At 38.2% G+C, this 21,443-nt stretch overlaps 1 protein-coding gene across 5 annotated transcripts in view; it reads left to right on the forward strand.

Moving 5' to 3' along the window:
* Window positions 1-10,812, forward strand: part of TAFII59 (TATA BOX ASSOCIATED FACTOR II 59) — a 245,117-nt gene extending 234,305 nt beyond the window's left edge. For 4 of the 5 annotated variants that reach the window (XM_089403577.1, XM_089403575.1, XM_089403578.1 and 1 more), the window contains exons 11-14: window positions 7,734-7,866; window positions 8,099-8,224; window positions 9,800-9,914; window positions 10,023-10,812. In XM_089403577.1, coding sequence (XP_089259703.1) covers window positions 7,734-7,866; window positions 8,099-8,224; window positions 9,800-9,914; window positions 10,023-10,438 — 790 coding nt within the window. In that variant the 3' untranslated portion in view covers window positions 10,439-10,812. The remainder of the gene's footprint in view (window positions 1-7,733; window positions 7,867-8,098; window positions 8,225-9,799; window positions 9,915-10,022) is intronic. The other variant, XM_089403579.1, reaches the window with a different exon arrangement.
* The last annotated feature ends 10,631 nt before the right edge of the window (window positions 10,813-21,443 follow it).

Genomic DNA, 21,443 nt, shown 5'->3' on the forward strand with positions numbered 1-21,443 from the left:
TGGTTGTCGATAGATTTTCACAAGCCAACTTCAGTCTGAGTGTACTCGCTCTATTGTGTTCAATGTTGTCGTTGCGTGTTGTATTCTCTGCAATTTCCTGAATTCAATTTCTAGATGGTGCTTGTCCCCGTCGGCCGAAGCGCGAAGTTAATAGTGGTTGTGATTTGTGGCTCGTGGGTGCTCACTGCTACTCATATAATAATTAGAATAATGTTATTTTAGTGTTTAATGTTGATATATGTATTTTATTTGGATAAGATCATCTGTGATATTATTAGCAGTTTCTTATTAGAAACTTGCTGTTTCTGTTTCTTAGTAGAAACTTGCTATTTCTATAAATGCATTTGTATTATTTATTGAGCTTCATTGCTCATTGTAAATCAATTCAATTCATTCATTCATTATGGTATCAGAGCTCGTGTGCGAGTTAGTTTGCAATTTGGGATTCGAAGTAAGTTGGGCTTAGAGCTTCATGTGTGCGTCAGCAATATCATTCTTCTGCAGGGTTCATCTCTTGTTTTCTTCAGTGTGAATCCAAGCCCTGCGAGTAAGCTCATTGATGAACATCTCGCAGGCCTTGGCAAACACCACGGGAGCCTCCGCAGATATCATCCTGACATTCTCGTCATCTGACTTCATTATTGTCTTGATTCTCGCGAGAAGGAGATTGTGATTTCTGAAATCGACAGCGTGCTCGATTTCCTGCATCTGGTTGGCCCAGAAAACCTCGATCTGCTGCTGCTGCTGGTGAGACAACTGTCGTTGGTGCCTGTTGCTTCGAGGTCGGATTCTGCTTGGAGTTTCGGCGTTGCCCTTGTGACCCACATAGTACTCCCGCCGCCCGGAGGTGCCGCCGCGCAAGCTCATATTCAAATTCGAATCCAGCGTGGACGGGATACCTGCTGCGTCCAGACTGGCGTATTTGATATCGGGATCTGACGGCGACGGAGAGAGGGTCAAGAGGCTCCTGCAGGCGATTTATCATCCGAGGAATCAGTATCTCTTGCACTTGGACAAGGCGGCTCGCGATGCCGAGAGGATAAGTCTCGGATTACACGTGCAGTCGGTGCCTGTTTTTGCAGCGGCTGGAAATGTCAATATAATTGGACGTCTGCCATTGCCGTAATTCGATCGCTGGTCAGGTTTTTGCGAGGGATTGGTCTCGCTGCTCTCAATTACGTCTAGTATCGCTCCCAATTTGCCCCTGACAATTCTGGTAGCTCTGACTTTCAAAAATTTTGCCCACGCCTGCCCGTATCAATCTCTCTCACAGTATATGTTTTTGGTTCTTCAAAAAACATAGATTTTTTGCATACACGTTAGTTTCTGGGCATGCAATTATCCTCCAAGTTTCTCCCTGCCTAAGCTTCTCAGAACGATTTCTGGTTCTATTTCATATTGCACCAGCACCTGTCAGATTTTGTCCGGATCAGCCGACATCTGCATTGAAATCTGTGCCAGACTCCTTTGTTGTTTTCTGTGTCTTGGGAAACGTGCAGATGGCCTCGCTAACCAACCTGATGTTGGAAGGCAGTCAACGCTTTAATGGCACCAATTATAACATCTGGAAACAGAGAATGTTGACCATTTTTGAATATAGGCGTCTTGACCAGCTCGTTTTGGGCAAAGAGCTTAGTCCTGGTACACCTGGTGCAGATCAAGATAAGTTTGATGATCGAAATTGAGAGGCTGTTATGCTTCTCAAACTCTCTGTGACTGATGATCAGTTACCACAGATTCCTTCCGGCAAGACAGCTGCCGAAATCTGGCAACATTTGAAGGAATTGCACGAGACATCCGACAAGAGCAGAGCTTTCTTTCTAAAGAATCAGTTGTTCTCCATCATGATGGACGAACGTATGTCTTTATAGGAACATCTTAACAAGATTAAAGACATTCGAGATCAGCTCGAAGCCATTGGTCGGACCATGGAGGAAGAAGATATGGTAGTCATCACTCTGAAAAGTCTACCAAAACCTTATGAGCACTTCATAGAAACACTCAACATTACCTCCACTAATGTTGATCTGAAGTTTCCGAAGTTATGCACCAAACTCCTGCAACAGGATCGTTGGAAACAACAGTTTGGTAGTGGTGCTTCATCAGCGTCCTCAGAAAATGCTTTTGCTGCCAAATATCAGTCCTCTCAGTCCTTTCAGCAAAAAGGTTCTTCTCAGCCTTCTGATCCTACTAAGAAGAAAAATGTGCAGTGTAATTACCATCACAAGTTCGACCACATGAAGAAATATTGCCGACAGAGGATTGCTTCTGAACAGAAGAAGCAAGGAGGGTCTCATCAGAAAGCGAATGTTGCAGAACATTTCGAGCAGAAGGAATCTGCCTTTTACGCCTTTATGGCTAAGAGGTCCTCAAATCATGCCTCGTCTTCTGCCTGGTACATTGACTCTAGTGCATCACGTCATTTCTCTCACAGGCGTGACTGGTTTACTGATTTATCATCTTTCAGTGATTCCGTGGTATTCGGCGGAGGTGAGTACACAGTGGTTGGCAGAGGTACAGTTCAGATCTAGTCTGATGGGCGCACACTCATCTTCCTGAATGTGTACTATGTTCCTGGTATGGAACTTAATCTGCTCTCTGTCAGCGAGATTATGAGGAACTCTCCTCAGCTCGATGTGGTGTTCAGTGCACACAAGTGCTCCATTATTGACAGGGAAACTCGTCTTACGGTCGCTATTGGCCTAGAGGATCATGGCCTATACAGGCTTCTTGACACTGATGATTCTCCAGAAGTGGCTCTAGCAGCTTGTGTTTCTCCCATCAGCACTCTGTGGCATCAGAGATATGGGCATCTAAACATTCAGTATCTCTTCCAGCTATCTCGGGAGGGACTTGTGTCAGGGTTACCTGATATTCAGACTCAACATTTGGGAGTGTGCGGCGCCTGTCAAGCTGGCAAGCAACATCGGTATTCATTCAAGGATGGAGAATCTTGGCACGCATCTAAGGTACTCCAGTTACTTCATGCTGATATTTGTGGTCCTATGAATACATATTCAGTTACTGGTTGCAAATATTTTTTGCTTATTGTAGATGATTTCAGTAGAAAGATGTGGGTGTACTTTCTAAAACGTAAATATGATGTATTTAGTATCTTTCAGAAGTTTAAGTCCTTAGTTGAAAAAGAGTCTGGTTGTAATATCATAACTCTTAGGATAGATAACGGGGGGGAATTTTGTTCTTCTGCTTTCTCCAACTTCTGTGATACTCATGGCATCAAACGCCAGTTAACTACACCCTACACTCCTCAGCAGAACAGTGTTGTCGAACGTCGCAACCGTACGGTTGTTGAAATGGCTTGTTCCATGTTACAACACAGGAGTGTTTCGAACAAATTTTGCGCTGAAGCAGTGTTTACTGCTGTCTATCTTCTTAACCGATCACCTACTCAGGCTGTTAAGGGGAAGACTCCAGAAGAGGTTTGGTCTGGCCGTAAGCCTAAGATCAGTCACCTCAAAGTGTTTGGCTCGGTTGCATATGTTTGGATTCTAAAAACCAGAAACTCATGATGATAGGGTACAGTGATCACCACAAGGCCTATAGGCTGATAGATATAGACACTGATCGTCTTATCTTCAGTCGGGACGTAGTATTTGATGAAGACAGAGGGTTCTTTCAATCCCCTCCTTCTGAGCAGTGTTCTGAGGATCAGCCTCACAATGTTCTTCTTCCGTTAGGTCCACCTGATGGGAGGGATGATGCAGCATCAATATTTGATGATGCACTACCTGAGTTCCCTCTGGAAAATAATCCTCCTCTCGCTGCTCCTGTTGTTCCCGAGCCTCCTCCACCTACTACAGATATTGGTTCTTCTACTCTTCGGCCTAAATGGTGGGCTAAAACTATTGGTGATCTCCGAGATAATGAGCTCCTTGAAGGTAGAACTTCCAGAAATAAGAGCAAACAACAACCTACAGTAAATTTTGCTCTTATGGCTAACCTACACAGTGTTTTTGAGCCTTAAACCTATTTAGAGGCTAAGGGTATACTTGAGTGGGAACAGGCTATGGAAGCTGAATTCCAGAGTCTTCAGAAGAATCACACTTGGACCCTTTCTGATCATCCTGCAGGGAAGAAGCCCATTAGCTGCAAATGGGTGTATAAAGTGAAATACAAAGCTGACGAAACCCTAGACAAGTATAAGGCTTGCCTTGTTGCTCGAGGGTTCTCACAGAAGGAAGGCATAGACTATGAGGAGACCTTTGCTCCTATAGCCAAGATGAGTACCATACGGCTCGTCCTTGCCTTAGCAGCTCAGTTCAGTTGGAAAGTCCATTAGATGGATGTAAAGAGTGCTTTTCTGAATGGTGACTTACAGGAAGAAGTCTACATGACGCAGCCTCTAGGATTCAAGGTTGCCGGTCAAGAACAGAAAGTCTATAGATTAGTCAAAGCACTCTATGGTCTGAAACAAGCCCCTCGGGCTTGGTACATGAAAATTGATAAGTACCTAATAGATCATGGCTTTCAGCGGAGTCCATCTGATGCAAACCTGTATATCAAGCATACTGGTGATGATATTCTGTTTGTGGTTGTCTATGTGGATGACCTTATCATTACTGGCAGTTTAGCACATTTGATCCATGGGATCAAACAGGATTTGTGCAGCACTTTTGATATGACAGATTTGGGACTTCTGCATTACTGTTTAGGGGTTGAAGTCTGGTAGACTGAGAACAACATCTTTCTCTCTCAGTCCAAGTATGCCAGAAGTCTTGTGGACAGGTTCAGAATGCAGGATTGCAAACCTGCCACGACTCCTATAGAATCAGGGCTCAAAATTTCAGCTCAGTCATCCTCACCACTTGTGGATGAATGTTTATTCAGGCAATTAGTGGGCAGCCTCATCTACCTTACTGCCACTAGACCTGATATCAGTTTTGCAGTGAGTTACATTTCACGCTTCATGAAAGCTCCTAAGGTTGATCATTGGATAGCAACGAAGCGTGTGTTGCGTTATGTGAGTGGCACTCCTGATTATGGACTTCTGTACACTCGGAGTTCAGATCCTACACTTAGTGGTTACACAGATTCCAACTGGGCAGGTTCGGTTGATGACCGTAAATCTACAGTGGGTATGTGTTTCGTCTGGGATTTGGTGCTGTCACATGGACTAGTAAGAAGCAATAGACAGTGGCTCTCTCCTCGACAGAAACAGAGTATCAAGGAGCAGTTAAGGCATCTTGTGAGGCACTGTGGCTTCGAAGTATGCTTGCGGATATGCATGTTTCCCAGGCAGGTCCTACTCCCTTGTTCTGTGATAATTAGGGAGTGCTCAAAATCACCAAGAATCCAGTCTTCCCTGAACGAACAAAGCATGTGGAAACCCATTGTCACTACATTCGACAGCTTGTTGAAGACGGATCCATTCAGTTGCTGTATGTTCCCACCACTGAGCAGCGAACAGACATCTTCACCAAGCCCCTTGGTCCTGATAAGTTTGTAAAATTCAGAGGGTCTATAGGTGTTGTAAATAGATTGAGCATTAAGGGAGGGTATTAGAATAATGCTATTTTAGTGTTTAATACTCATTTATGTATTTTATTCAGATAAGATCAGTTGTGATCTTATTAGCACTTTCTTATTAGAAACTTGCTGTTTGTGTTTCTTAGTAGAAACTTGTTGTTTCTGTAAATACATTTGTATTATTTATTGAGCTTCATTGCTCATTGTAAATCAATTCAATTCATTCATTGATTAATAATTTTATTGATTAATTTTGAATTTTTATTATTTTATGTCATATATATATACATATAGTCGAACTTAATGCCTTACCTCATCGAAAAATTCAAATTCGAATTCGAATCGAACTTAATCCTCTGAACTCGAATTTGAACCTGAACCATGTGACATAGACTGTAGCACCGATGATATTTCTTCTACTTGTTAGATTTACATGAACAAGTTATTTGCAGTTTTCTACAACAAACATCAAAATACATACACTACAACCTACACCATTTAACTAATATGCTGAAACAAGAAACTGAACAATAGAAAAAGACACACAAATGACACAGTTATTTTTGGACAAACTTCCCCGGAAAAATCCAATGTGGTAAAACCAATGCAACAACTATGAAGGTCTTATTATTATGCAGTAGTAAATCTGAATACAATCATTGGATGCCCTCTTGACAATCCAGTTACAGAGAAATGTCATTGACAGAAGGATAAGTGAGATTACCTCACCCTATCATTGGAAATCCTAACCCTATCACTAGAAATCTTGGCTGATCCAGCCCTGAGTGAACAGCCCGTGGCTGCCTTTGCGTAGTGTCTGCGTCAGTCCAACGTCTCACTATCTAGGAACTGCGTCACTCTTTCTGGATGCTCGATTTGCTTCTGGAACTGCGTCACTCTTCACACCCCGGAATCCAACCACAAAAATCGATGTCCCAGCAGATTTTTGGACTTCCTCTTGGCTTCTGCGCTGTCTCTGCGTCAGCCTACGCTGCCTCTGCGTGGACCTGCGTAGCTCTGTGTCAGCCTCTCTGGCTTTGTGCTGCCACTGTTGGATCTCCCTTTGTCTTCTCTGTTGTGTATTCTCCAACCGGGAAGAATTCCCTTCGGATACTATCCCTGCCCCTCACTGCAAAAGCTCACTTCGAATCTCTCTCCAGCAGCTGCTTTGCGTTAGAAATTTGATCTTCTGAACTCGCTCTGTGTTTCTTTCCAAATGACCCTCAACAGCCTAGATTAGAAGCTAATCAACAGCTAAGATCATTTCTGCTTGATCCTCGTTTTCTTCTAGAAGTTACACTCACATTTTATATTAATACCCTTTAATTATTTTATTTTCCTTAGTTTAGACTTAGGGTCTCATTAAAAATAATTAATTATTTTAATAAAACTGTTTCTAGGTTGAATTTCCCAAAATACTTTCTAGGTTCTTTGGAATACATGTGCCCAAGCCTTCCTGCAAAATTTGAGACTTAGAGCACATCCGATGCTACCAGAAATCAACACCTAACCCTCTATGTAAACCAAGGGCCGATGTTGGTGTTGTTCACTATTTACCATAGTAAAATTGTATCCTTCACTCAAGCCAAAAACCACTGATTAGGCATGTTAAACTTCCTGCATCATTTTAATGCTTGGATTAGCAGTTTCATCAAAATTGGAGGGTGTTGACTTGAGCAACAACAGGGTGAATGGACTTCGATCCACAAATAGCGCCAAGCACTAGTACTGATGTCCCTGAAGGATTGAGGTAGAGGTTAGAGGACAGCGCAGAAGATTATATTAACAAATGAAGATCACAACATAGGCGATGATTTCGATGATATGTAGTTATTGGTGGTAGCATGATATTTTTTGGATATGAGATGCCATTTAGGGTTTTGAAGGTTATGTATTTTGTTTCAGATATGTAAGACACTTGGTGCCATCTTGCTATATTCACGTCTAATGGTTTGGATTTACATTTATGTGTGTGCCTGTGTATATGTATAAATAAATAAATTTTGCATATTCTATGTATTTTTTAGTAGACTAGTTCTTCAACCCATTTTTCTGACCCGGCCCTGGTCTGACCCTTGGCTGCTTCCTGTCCAGTCCCGGTCTGACCTTTGTCTGGTTCCAGTTCTGATAACTGTGATAATTGTTATAATTAAATCCAGCTTCGTTCAGTCCATTCCAAGTATGTGAAGATAACTTTTACATAAGTTCAAAATGGATCATAATTTTTTACTTTATTGTGGTGGCAGATATGGTCATGTATACCACAATCTGCAGTCACGGGTGACAAGGACTCTTCTTCACGCATTTCTTGATCCAAAGAAAGCGGCAACCCAACACTATGGTGCTGTTCAAGGCCTAGCAGCTTTGGGCCCTAGCGTGGTATTTGCTCACTCCCCTGTCAAGTACTGTTTCTGTTTCCTTTTATTTTCTACATAGTTTGTAGAACGCACTTTGAAACAAATGAATTAAAACATGAATTTCTGTGGCATTCTAACATGGTTTGCAAGAATTAGTTTGCACTGTATCCAATTTTTTTCTTTGTCACTAAATTATCAAGTGCATAGCATTTCATGTTTCTTCTGAAGCGTGCTCAAGTATTGAAAAATGTCAGGTGCGCTTGCTTATATTGCCAAATTTGGAAGCTTATCTACAACTCTTAGAACCAGAAATGTACCTCGAGAGTCAAAAGAATGCAATGAAGCGTTATGAAGCTTGGCGAGTATATGGAGCTCTACTGGTATGATTCCAACCATTTGCCTGGTGTCAATTAATGAAAGAAAAAAATAGTTTAATAAATCTATTACTTCATTGATTACTGTGCCAATCAGCAAAAATGATGCCCTTCCTCGAACTTCTGGTTCAAGAACTTTACCAGATTAAGAATTATCGGTATATTAGTTTATGATCAAACTGTAATTTAGCCAATTAAAAGTTTCTGAAAATTAAAAACTGTGCTAATTTGGATGTTGATGACGTGACTGGTTTAAGCCATAGAAAAAGAGACCTGAATGCCAAGTTATTATAGTTTAAATAGATGAGGCGAAAACATAATGGATATTTAATGTATTCTAAAATAGTTAGTATTTGCTGGGTTTTTCTTCTCTGGAATGTTCAACTTCACTAGTGGATCTCCTATGCACTACACACGAGGTCTGGTATATAAGCTGAAAAATAATTTTGTGCTTAGCTTTTATGTTTCTTTGTAGTTTTGGCTTTTATACTGTGTTACTGGATTCACGTATTCTTCATGCTGGATCCTTGTCTCTCATCTGGATACAGATATGGATCGGCCCAGATCCTTGTAGGATCCACCATGTAAATGGATCCTTCAAACCTGGAAATGGATCCCATGCTGCTGAAGTGCCAGCTAGCCTTCACACTCTGGATCCCAAGAAAACAACATTAGAGTTCTAGGGTTTTTTTTAAAGGGTATTTGCCACTTGTTTGAAGCCCTGTGGCAAATATTCTATTTAGATTTTTAATTAGATTACTAGATTATTTATTATTAATCTATAGGCTGTAGAGCTGTCTACATAAGCAATTTATTACCTACAGCCTATAGCACATGATAATGCTAGTAGGAAAGGTCTGAGACATTACAATCATAATTTTCAATTTTTGATAATGTTAGCGGTATGCTCTGGGAAAGCTTTGAGACAACATGTACATAGTATGTAGTATATACTTAGTTTTCAGTTTTCTTTTTGTACAAAGGATGGTTGTGTCATTGACTCATTAATAACTTAATTAGATCAATCCCATCCAACTTTAGGGGAAGGTTCCACTGAGAATAGTATGATAGATTGACTATAGCATGTTCTCAAACAGTGTATGGCATTCATTTACCATCTAACTAGCTGGGAATTTTTAGATTTTAAGGCAGATTTGAAGGAAGATGACAGGTAGATTGTGATGTTGAGTTGAAATATCTAGATGTTGAGGATGTAGACCCATTTCAGTTAAACCTACTCTACATCATCATATCAATAGAGTGATCATTGATGAGACACTCAATTTTGTATTTACAGTTATCCCTTTTGTACAAGGCATGATGCATCATGATTTCAGTCTTCAGATTTATAATTTGTGTAATGATTTCAGTTCTAATGTTGTGGTGCATGAATGATCTTGATTTTTAACTTTAAATTTGTTTTTTAAAATTTAAAATATATATATATATATATATATATATTTTCTTTATACGCATTTCCCAACCGTATCCAAATCCTAGCTTTTCAAAGATGATCCGTATCTGTATCCATATCCATTTCCTGAGTTTTTATCATTTAATTACACTACTGTTTTCTTTCAGCATGCTGCAGGTAGATGCATATTCGAAGGCCTAAGATTGTTTCCAGGTCTTCTACCTTCCCCTACATGGGCCAGCCCAAGGATCACTGCAAAAGTGGTTACAGTACTGCATCCTGGTAAATACAGGCAGAACTTAACTGTATGCATTTTCTTATTAAAACACTTCCTTCGTATCATTTTATTCATGCTTGTTAGTAAGTTGTCATTTCCCATAAATGATGCAGCCAAAGATACTGCTTCTCCTGGAAAGTTGTCAAGCCCCTTAAGTAAGCGCAAGCTTGTTGCAGATTGTTCTTCACAACAGACCTGGAAAAAACCTGTGATTGATGGCTCTATTGGCAGCCTGTCATCTGAACCTTTGCCTGATTCTGTAAAAGCAACATCTGAAGGCCGAGTTATTGATAGCCAAGGAGAACCTGCTCATGGCAAGGTTGCAGGACAGAACTCAGAAGACAACATAACAGGAGTCAGCAGCAAGGAGAAGGGAAGGATGAACAAGAGTGCAAGGCCTGGGAGTTCTCTAGCTGAGGCCTGGAAAGAAGATGTTAATACAGGGAAACTTTTAGCATCTGTTGTTGATTTGTTTAGTGAAAGCATATTTCCTTTCATTGGTTCAAGTGAGCTGTCATTATTCTTGTAAGAGGCAATAGATTGACATCCTTTCAATTCCCTTGTTAAATAGTTATTACGCTCCCCCATTATGTTGTAAAGGTTCTATTTTATCTGTAAATATTTCAAACAAGTTCTGAAAAGCCGTTGGAAGTATTTTACGAATAGAGGAGCGTGATTTACTGAAATGTATTTGATTTAGAAAATGGTTTATGTTTCCATCCAAATTATACAGCCTTGAAAGCCGATCTTTTGAGGCATGGTTGAAATTCTTGTTCCGACCCCATATAAAACTTTAAGTTAATGCTTGCGAAGCTTCGTTTTGTATCTGAATAAACTTTCTTTTATATGTGAATAAACCCAAATTCCGTTGAATTATGGATTATAAGATAATTTTATCGTTCATGTTCTGTCTACAGAATGTTGCCTATATGGTCTGCCAAACCTGATTATTTTGTCCATTTTAAATATAGACTTCAATTAAATTATCTTTTATCAAACTATGTTGTATAAAGAATTATATGCAGGCCTTTCCCAGCATGAATGGTTATTTGTATCCCTTCTGAAAGGTGAAGAAATGTATCTGTTAATGTGGGGGCAATTTGTCTTTTAAAGGGACATTCTAAAGAGAGGATTCTGTGTTTTAATCTGCATTTGAGAACAAGCCCTTCAAAATTCTTTTTAGGTTTAGCTGAAAATGCTTCTGTTAATTTCAGTGTTCCATGGGGACACGTCCCCCAGGGTGGGGACGCGCTTCCTCGCTTCCCCACGCTCCCAGTATGGGGAAACTTCTGGGGAAACGTTTCCCCACGTCCCATTTTTTGGGGAAACTCGGGGGGGACTTTTTCCTAGTGACGAAAAGTGTCACCCCACCTCGCCCCCCAATTTTTTTTGCTAATGACAATTAAAAACATAAAAAATTACAAATTTTAATATAATTTAAAAAAAAAAATGAAAATTAAAACTAAAGGATAAATTAAAACTTTAAAACATAATCATTCACATTTCTCATTAACCCTACAATTTTACCTTGCCGCTCGACATTTTCCTTCTACTGTCGCTCAACATTTTACCCTGCCGCCCGAGATTTTCCTACTGCCACTACTCGACATTTTCCATCTGCAATTTGTTGTGATTCAGATTTACCATTAGCCAGGGACCTGAGACATTTGGAGTTGTCGGATTGGAGTTGCGATTTTCATTTTGTGACTTGGAGCCACCAGATTGGAGTTGTGATTTATTATTTAGTACTTTTTGAGAAATTTACTAGTAATTCACTGCTTTCTATGTTTACTTTTAGTTTAGTATTCTATGGCTATTTTAGACTTCAGCGTGATGTCATTGTCATATAATGAATTTATTTTCGATGTGCATTGTGTAATTTCAATTGTCAAATGATTAATTTAATTTAGATGTACCTTGCATAATATTAATGCCCATTGCCAAATGATGAATTTAGATGAAACATTTCATAATGTCAAATGATGGATGCAATTAAGTAATTTACTTTCAGATTTACAATTTTACATTGATGATTGCAGAAATGTCAAATGATAATTATGATTCATAATAGTCTAATACGAAATGATGATCATATTTAGATATACATTTCATAATTATTAAGAATTATTATTTACTAATTTAGTTATTGACACATTATTGGGATTTTATAATTTATTTTATTTTTATATATTAATTTTTTTTATAATTTTATAATTTTTATGACTATGACATCCCCTGTCTCCCCGAAATGTCCCTAAATTTTGGGGTTGCTTATATATGTCCCCCTTGTGCGTATCCCCGCTCTCGCGTTTCTCGTCTCGGAAACTCGGTGGAACATTGGTTAATTTGTGAAAAAAGGCATTTTAGAGGATAAAGGACATTATCTGCTCTTTTGGAGTAAGCTTTTAGAAGTCAACTTCGAGTAGGAATGGATTTTTAATAGAAGTTAAACAAGCTTTTTAGGAGTCGGCTTTGAAGATGCAAATTTTCTGATTCCATGCTATATAGGAAACCCTGTCTTAAGAATGAGGAAGATGCAGGTGCTTCTTTACTCTGTAGAGGGATTTTGTGCACGTTTCCTTGGTGTTTTTTTCTTAAGAATGATTACGTACAAAATGGCTCTCAAGTGTCTTGATCTTTGCTGTACTGAAGCTTCTATTTTAACATTATCATTTTTTTTATTTTTTTTGGTTGGAGAAAAGAACAATGTAAGTTCAATAATCATCGGTGATAAGTTTGGAACAAAGGTTGAAAATTTGCTAGACATCTTTATTATGGATGATGAGGCACCACTAAGCTATTATAGATGCAAGACAAATGGATGAAGTCATGTATCAAGAGTAGCTTCATTGTGGAATACACCATAATAAGGCCGGGGCTAATGCATGCTTTGAGATTCTTTTAAATTATTCCAATCTGTTGCATCGATAGATAGGTATAGTGCAGAAAAAATTGGATAGGTTTTGGAATAAAGGTCTACTGGTAGGTAAGTTGCAATTCGAATTGAAGGGATAAATGACTGATACTCATGTATAATTTACCTTTTATGCTTGAATTTGTTTTTGGAAGTGATATCATGACATTATCATAGCAATAGAATTACATACATTTTACAATGAGTTTGGCATAGTTCAGACGTACATAGTGTTTGAAATAACATATTTTTTTTATTAAAACAAGATTGATTCTTAAATGTTACCCAATGTGTTACTTTGTTGGGAGCATCTTGGGTAAGTCGCTTCTCCTTTGTTATGTATGACATTAATGTGGAGAAAACCCATCTTCAATATAAATTATTACCGCTAATGGACGCAACATCTTGTTTTTTCATAAATTATTACCGCTAATGGATGTAACATCTTGTTTTTTCATTCACAGCTCCGTCTATGTTGATCATGTGGTAGTGCTTATCAAAGCTAAGCAAATATCAAATTATCGTGCTCTTATTGAAAACTGTTGTAATTGCACCTAGTAAAGCTTATTATACACACTTATAACTATACCTATTTGTGCCTGTTGAATAAATAAAAAATTTCTTAACAAAAAACTAAAAAAATAAATAAAAATAGTTTTTGAATTTTGTAATATTCTCTTATTTTGGGAAATGATTGTTGTTTTATCGTGCATTTATTTCTGGATTAACTTGTCTCATTGTAATCACTCAAAGTGTGTTGAGGGAGGGGATCCACATCTCAGACTTCTTGTTACATGAATTTGGTGGGGGAGGAGATTACAGTGTTTGGCTGGTTAGAGCAACCAAGATTGTGATAGAGTATGAAGATGTGCAAAATGTTGATATAGTGAGTTGATGGCCTCTAGATCCAAATTGTTGAATCATATAGGACAAGGAATTTATAAGCCCTAACAACCACTATGCAAATGACTTCTAGTTGCTAAGTGTTGATCACGATCCTTATTGCAGAAGAAAAAAATTGAGGTCTATTTTCCTTGTAACTCATTGAATGGGCAAGCCCTCACACCAATGGGAAGTTTAAGGTGCAAAAGCCAAGGAGAACAATACATTGTTAACCATGAGCACATAAATTATTGTAATTGTGTAGAGCTATGTAAGTGTAGGTTCTATATTATAGTTTCCCACCAATTTGAAAGGCCCATTTAATTAGGTACACTTCTTTTATCTCCTTGTGATTTGTATTCCAACAAGCAAGTTAAAATCACGCATTGTATTTACACTACAAATTTTATAAATTAAAACCAAGCGGTTTGAACATGCTTGTGAATATTGTGGTTTAGATTTTCTTAAATTTAAACTAAAAAAAATGAAGAAAATAGGATCTCACATGCATTCATCGAACTAAGACACCAATATTTTTTACCAGAGAACTCTCAGAAGAATCTCCAATATCAATATAAATTTGAGTCTCCATGCCTAACAAAGTGCTTACAATTGCAATTTAGCACTTGTGATTTCTATTTATAGGGTTACAAATATAGCCCTTGGAACTCTTGGCAATAGAGGTAGAAGCCTTTCCATATTGGCTCTTTTCTTCTTCTCTACAAACCCTAGCTTGCAATTGTTAGAAAATCAGAAAGGCAGTAAAGATATTATTGATCTTGATAATTACTTGTGATGTTTCTTATTACTACAATTCTTTATATCTTCTTTCTTTAGTTCATCAAGCAATTACCAAAAGCAGTAGCACATAAAACAATAGGCACAAGATGTAGGCACATGCCATGGCAAAACCCCCCTCGAGGGGAAAACCCAATCAGGATAATTCTTCCTTTCAATAGTATTCTTTGAGACTCTTCACTCTAGACCTTTACTAGACCTTCCCTCCATAGCAAGTCAGCCTCCCAGAATTTTGACCTCTTTCCAGCAACTTCGATTAGGGCAGCAGCTCACCGCAATTGGTAGTTTTCAGCAACAACGAAATTTAAGAGACTTCATTCTCCCAATCCAGAACACGAAACACAGAGAGAGGCACCAAAATTTCAATTTTTTCATTCTCCTTAGACTTCCCCAAACTCGCATTCACTTCATCTTGGCAACAAACTTCACACATTTTCCCAGCTACAATAGAACTTCGCACTTTTGCCTAGCAACAAGAGAATTCGAACTTGATGAGAGAATGATGCTCCAAATGAATTCGATGTGCTTTCTTTTATAGGCTTCTTGTGGGGTCGAATAGGGTCCTTAGGTCGACTTGATCTTTTCTTAGGCCGACATGGTGTAGAGGCTACATAATTCATATTTGACTCAATACTTAAACTTTTTACATGATTCAAAAGCCCAAGAAGGGTCTCTTTTAATGTACAATAATTTTACAGACTCATAATAAATCCTAGAAGTCTTCAATGGGGACTTCGGCCCAAAACATGGTGACCCAAGCATGAAACCCATGCTTTAATAAGTCACAATAATAATAATAATAATTCTTTTCTTTATTCTTTTAACAAGTACATTACATAATGACTCAAGTACATTATTGAAAACCGAACATAGTTACATTTTCCAACACTCCATCTTAACTAGGGAGGTATTCATAATGTACAAATACAATGGAAGATCTCAAACTATATGAATCATGAAGAACTTTAGGCACCGCAATACCATGGACTAGATTCCTTACCAGGGAAATCTATCCAAACAATCACTCAACAGTTTAGGCACCACAATGCCATGGACTAGATTCCTGACCAAGGCAATCTATCTAGGTGGGACTAAGATGGACTCAAGCTTTCAGCCCCTTTAGGTACTCTCAGGCTTGCTAACCATCAACCCAAAAATCCAGTTGTGTATCCAAAACATAGCTCTTTAATTAACAACACCTTTCCAACTTCTAGACATCGACACAATGTGCCGACCAGATGTCCTCCAAGGCAATGCTTCACTGACAAAGCCTCAACACCCCTTGATCCAGCAGATCAAGAATGACCAATCTATCCCAATCAAACTGATTGGTAACCAACACACTATCAAATCCTTCGAGAGATTCACCTGTACAAACACAACCCCAATCAATAACATACTTTCACATGTACATAATCAAATACAAACCTCTGGGGTCTTTCAGACAACTAGACATTGCTTCTCAACTTTCCATAGTAGGACTATCAACCAAATATTTGACACAAGATTCCTCAATCATACATTTTTCTTCGTACTTCATATGCAACAACATATTCTTCAATCAGATCCTGCTTTCCTTCTTTCAGCATCACTTCAAAATGCATTCTCCAATTTCCTTCTCCTACTCATGGCTTTCACTAAAACATATCACTGTTAGTCTTGGTCTCGTGCATGACACATGAAGCAGAGAATCATATCTGTCACTCCCTCTTAAATAGAGAAGATCTAATCATTCCTATATAAGGAATATTCTCAACCATCGTCTTATCCTAGGGAGATTCCTTCCATTTGAGCTCCCTCTTAACTTAGGGAGTTCTACTTCTTTTCGTCATCAGAGAATCTTTTGTGGCTTCCAACCATTTCATTAGAGTTATAATCATCCTCATCATGCTTGTAACATTGAGCATCTTCACCAAGTTGAAGATTGTGTACCAACACAACTTGCTTGTCACATCGAGTATCTTCACCAAGTTGAAGATTATGTACTCGCACAACTTGCTTGTCACATCCAACATCTTCACCAAGTTGAAGATTGTGTACCTGCACAACTTAGATAGCAAATACAACCAAATCTATAGAAACATGAAGTTCGCCATATCAGAATCACAAAAGTATTTCATCTTTATACATATCAGATACGCAAACTCAATTACAAACAAGAGACATATACTTTTCAACATCTTGCTAGGGACTTTGTCATACACCCTAGACTACTTCATAATAAATTTCCTTCCATCTAGGGTTTCAATGTTTCTTCCAAAGGTATGGTATACCTTCCTTCAACATACAACAAACCCTAGAAACAATTCACACAAACATATATCTACAAAACATCTAGGAACCTTTCAAAAATACATATGTTAGACTTCTCACTATGTATTCATGTAAATCCTAGATTTCATACAAAAGAATCAATCAAAGTCAATCACAACTTGGTCATTAACTTGACTAGATTTTCAATCAAACATCAAACAATCACTAACATGACCAACCGCCACTAGGGTTAGTTTGCAAACCCTAGATTTTCGAGCAATCATCAAACTCAACCAAAAATTCAAATTTCAACAATCTCTTCACAAATCTCAAATTATCATATAGTCAACATTCATCAGAGATTTCTACTTCAACTAAGGTTCAACTCCAAAACCCTAGAATTCCATTTTTTACAAATTCACCAAACTTATACAAATCTCAAATCATCATATTCCAAAGATTTTACTTTGACTAAGGTTTAATTCCAAAACCTTAGAATTCCATTTTCACAATCTCAACAATCATTACATGCATAGATCTCAAATTGTTACATTTCACACTAGACAATGTCACTATTAGGATTTTAACTGTAAAACCTTAGATTTTCATTTTCAACAATCATCTAATATATTTCAGAATGTAATATCACACATACTAGACAATTTTAACTTCACTAAGGTTTAGCTACAACACCCTAGATTTCCAGATATCATCATCCTAGAATCTCAGACAAGGACTTTCATTAAATCCTAAGACTCATGACCATCAATGACTAGGTCAACACACATATCTAGGAATTCATAACCATACATAAGCATATCATATGTCCAATAACATAAATACATTTGACCTAGACCAACCTAGGACTTCAACCAAAAGGACATATCTATATATATGCCTAGATTTTATCATCATGAAAAATACATTTCATATCATGTGTTAGTCAAACCCAACTTCACAACAATATCAAATAAGAGTTAGACACACAATCATTTTGATTACACTAGGGTTTGATCAGACAAACACACTCATACCAAGGAAAACATTTCTTAGACAATGTAAGGGTCTTGCTCACACATTCCGCCAAACCAAAATGAGCTAGGGTTCCAAGGTAGAAACATAGCAAACCCCACATTACTAAAAACTTCAAAGGTTCTGGGATTTTAGACCTTATCACTTAACCCTAACAAGTTAGAATTTCTTGATCATACCAAAATCCAAAACATGACATCATCAATAAAAACTTCAACTAGCATTTCACAATATCCCTAATCAACTTAGGGTTTCAGACATTCACACTAGCATACCCTTCAGTTAGGGTTTTCCAGAACTTGTCTAGGGTTCTACAGAATCAGATAAGAGTGGGGTGGGTAGATTTATCAAGAAATGAATCACCCAAACAAGAATTACTAAGATTCAATACAACTAGTCATAACAAAGTTAGTAATAGATCATCAAATGAATAATCCTTTCAATCGATGTATTCAAAGCATACCTTTGTTTCTTAACTAACCTTATCTTGAGTGATCCTCCTTCTTTCAGATGTTTTCCCTAGTCAAGACAACAGAGGGAGAAAGGTGATTAATATTTGATATAATCAAAACTAAATGAGTACATGGACCCAAAACTGAAAAGACATTAAATACTTATCTTCACAAAGAAGGTTGCCACACTATCCTCTTCAGTCATCTTCCTAGTTCTCAGCGCATTCTTCAAACTTGCTACTTGACCAATGTTCTTAATAGCGAACAACTTCAACAGGGCTTCATATATCTCCTGAGAATGATCGATGTTGGCTATGAATGGGACAATATTGTCTTTTATCCCTTTTGCCATTAAAGTCATAACCACCAATTCTTAATCCATGAATGTCACTTTGTCGACATCACTGGCTTCTTCTGTAAGCTTCTTTACATTTCCTTATACCAAATCCAACACCTTGATCTTCTAGAGGATTAGGTCAATCCTCTTCTTCCATGATCTGAAGTTAGATGCTCCTTCAGGTTTGTTCTCTCCCTTGATTGAGTTAGACATCCTCCTTGAATATAATAGACTCTTTCCCTGAGATAGTACCTATGAATGAATCAAGTTCTTGAGACTACCTTTTTATTCCCTTTTCACCAAAGCTCCAATACCATGTTAGAAAATCAGAAAGGCAGTAAATATTTTCTTAATCTTGATAATTACTTGTGATGCTTCTTATCATTATGATTCTTTATATCTTCTTTCTTTAGTTCATCAAGCAATTACCAAAAGTAGCAAAAACACATAAAACAATAGACACAAGATGTATGCACATCCCACGGCAAAATCCCCCTCGAGGGGAAAACCCAATCAAGATAATTCTCCCTTTCAATAGTATTATTTGAGACTCTTCACCCTAGACCTTGACCAGACCTTCCCTCCACACCAAGTTAGCCTCCCAAAATTTCAACCTCTTTCCAGCGACTTCGACCAGGGCAACAACTCATGGAAACTGGCAGCTTCTGGCAACAATGAAACTTAGGAGGCTTCGTTCTCCCAACCCAGAACACAAAATATAGAGAGAGAGGCACAAAAATTTCAATTTTTTCTTTCTCCTTAGACTGCCCCAAACTCGCATTCACTTCGGCTTCCTGACAACAAATTTGGCACCTTTCTCCAACTATAAGAGAGCTTCACACTTCTTCCCAACAACAAGAGAATTTGGACTTGATGAGAGAATGATGCTCCAAAAGAATTCAATGTGCTTCCTTTTATATGCTTCTTGTGGGGTCGAATAAGGTCCTTAGGCCGACTTGATCTTTTCTTAGGCCGACATGGTGTGGAGGTTTCATAATTCACATTTGACTCAATACTTAATCTTTTTACATGATTCAAAAGCCCATGAAGGGTCTCTTTAAGTGTACAATAATTCTATAGACTCGGAATAAATCCTAGAAGTCCTCAATGGGGATTTTGACCTTAAACATGGTGACCCAAGCATGAAACTCATGATTTAATAAGTCACAATAATAATAATAATATATTCTTTTCTCTATTCTTTTGACAAGTACATTACATAATGACTCAAGTACATTATTGAAGACCGAACATAGTTACATTTTCCAACAACAATCTTTCAATAGACTATCCAAATGATAAGTCAATCCTCCAACAACTTATCTTATGATTCAAAAACTAAAACTTTGATGTATTCACTTTGCCATTAAATAGGCCTTTTGTCTTGAATTGATTATGGTCTCTTCATGTGCCTTTGTCCTATTAGTTACCAGAATGGTTCAACTTCCACCTTTATTCATTGGTTACATAATTATCTAATTCCTTGAGAAATATTGATAATGACCATCTCAATCACTCCTTGACACCTACCTTTAATTGACTAGTCACTGTTTGTTAGGTTCTCATCATCAATTACCCCATCAACATTGATTCATTGCATATGCTCTAGCACATAATATTCTTGTTTTGGTTGTATTATATAGTCAACATTCATCTATTCTTCTGATGACGGTGTTGGACTCGCCAACATGTAAAGGGATCTCCCCAGTAAGAAGTCCCAATTAGACCTCAGACTGTTTGGTGTAGGAGTCCCAACAGTGCCTTGACCGCAATTTTGCACAGAGGCAAGTAATGCATTGACTACGATTCCACACAGAGGCAAGTAATGCATTGACTACGATTCCACACAGAGGCAAGTAAGATAACTCTATTGGTAGCAAGGGTGTGACAACTGCAGCGAGCCAAGGAAGGTGCATGAGAGGTTCTAACACACGGGGGTTGACATGAGTGCACCCCTTGGAAACCTGTGATAGCACGTAGTTAAGAAGGGAACACACGAGCAAAGATACATCACAACATGGAAGGCAAGTTAGCAAGCAATCCAAAGTGATAGTTAAACCAACATCACGTTTCAAAAATATTCATACATACATACACAGATAGTTATACATGCATGCATAAGTAAACATATACATATATCATTTAGAGTAAACCAGATAACATAGAATACAATACAACATATGCATGAAACATGTTGTCTCTTGTTATATTAAAAAGTGTAAGTTCCAGTCATACAAAACATCCATGTGCAATCATTAGTTCCGATAGTGGAACGTTACAGCCACAACCGCCTGCTCCTCCAAAGAGATATACTAGCTCTGTGCAGTGGAGAAGCCAAGGCTCATTACAATACTTTCCAAGCTCTCTCCAAGATAGTCTTATCGGAAGCTTGGCTGACCAAAAGCCTTTACAATGAGTTATGAGGTTCTATTTATAACAAAGGGTGCGGTGACCCTTGACATTCCCCTTTTTGACAGTTCATCTACCCTCATGACTCTTCATCTACTCTATGACTGTTACATCCAACTATCAACACTTGAACTTCCACTTGACAAGATGTTACATTACAATGCACGTGCTCATGTTAGACAAAATGGCTTGAGCAAGCCATGCAAGACATCATTGACACTCAGTCCGTTGTGGTGAAACCAACTCTTTGACATGCTTATGATGGTGAAGGTGATGAGTTTATGCCAAGCTTGGTCATCCGTGATGGTGTGCATGCGCTCCATGGTGACATCTTGCTAAAGCGAACTCTTGCTTCTGTTGCATCCGAGTGCATTGTTATGGCTCCTCCATCAAACTCATATGTTAGCATGCACATGGTCTTCTTGGGTGCGGACGAACCGACAAAAAACTCATGCAT

Source organism: Pinus tabuliformis, chromosome 2_1 (assembly GCF_031772625.1).
Source record: "Pinus tabuliformis cultivar Carrire ecotype Pingquan chromosome 2_1, CPIR1, whole genome shotgun sequence".
NCBI classification, from domain to species: Eukaryota; Viridiplantae; Streptophyta; class Pinopsida; order Pinales; family Pinaceae; genus Pinus; species Pinus tabuliformis.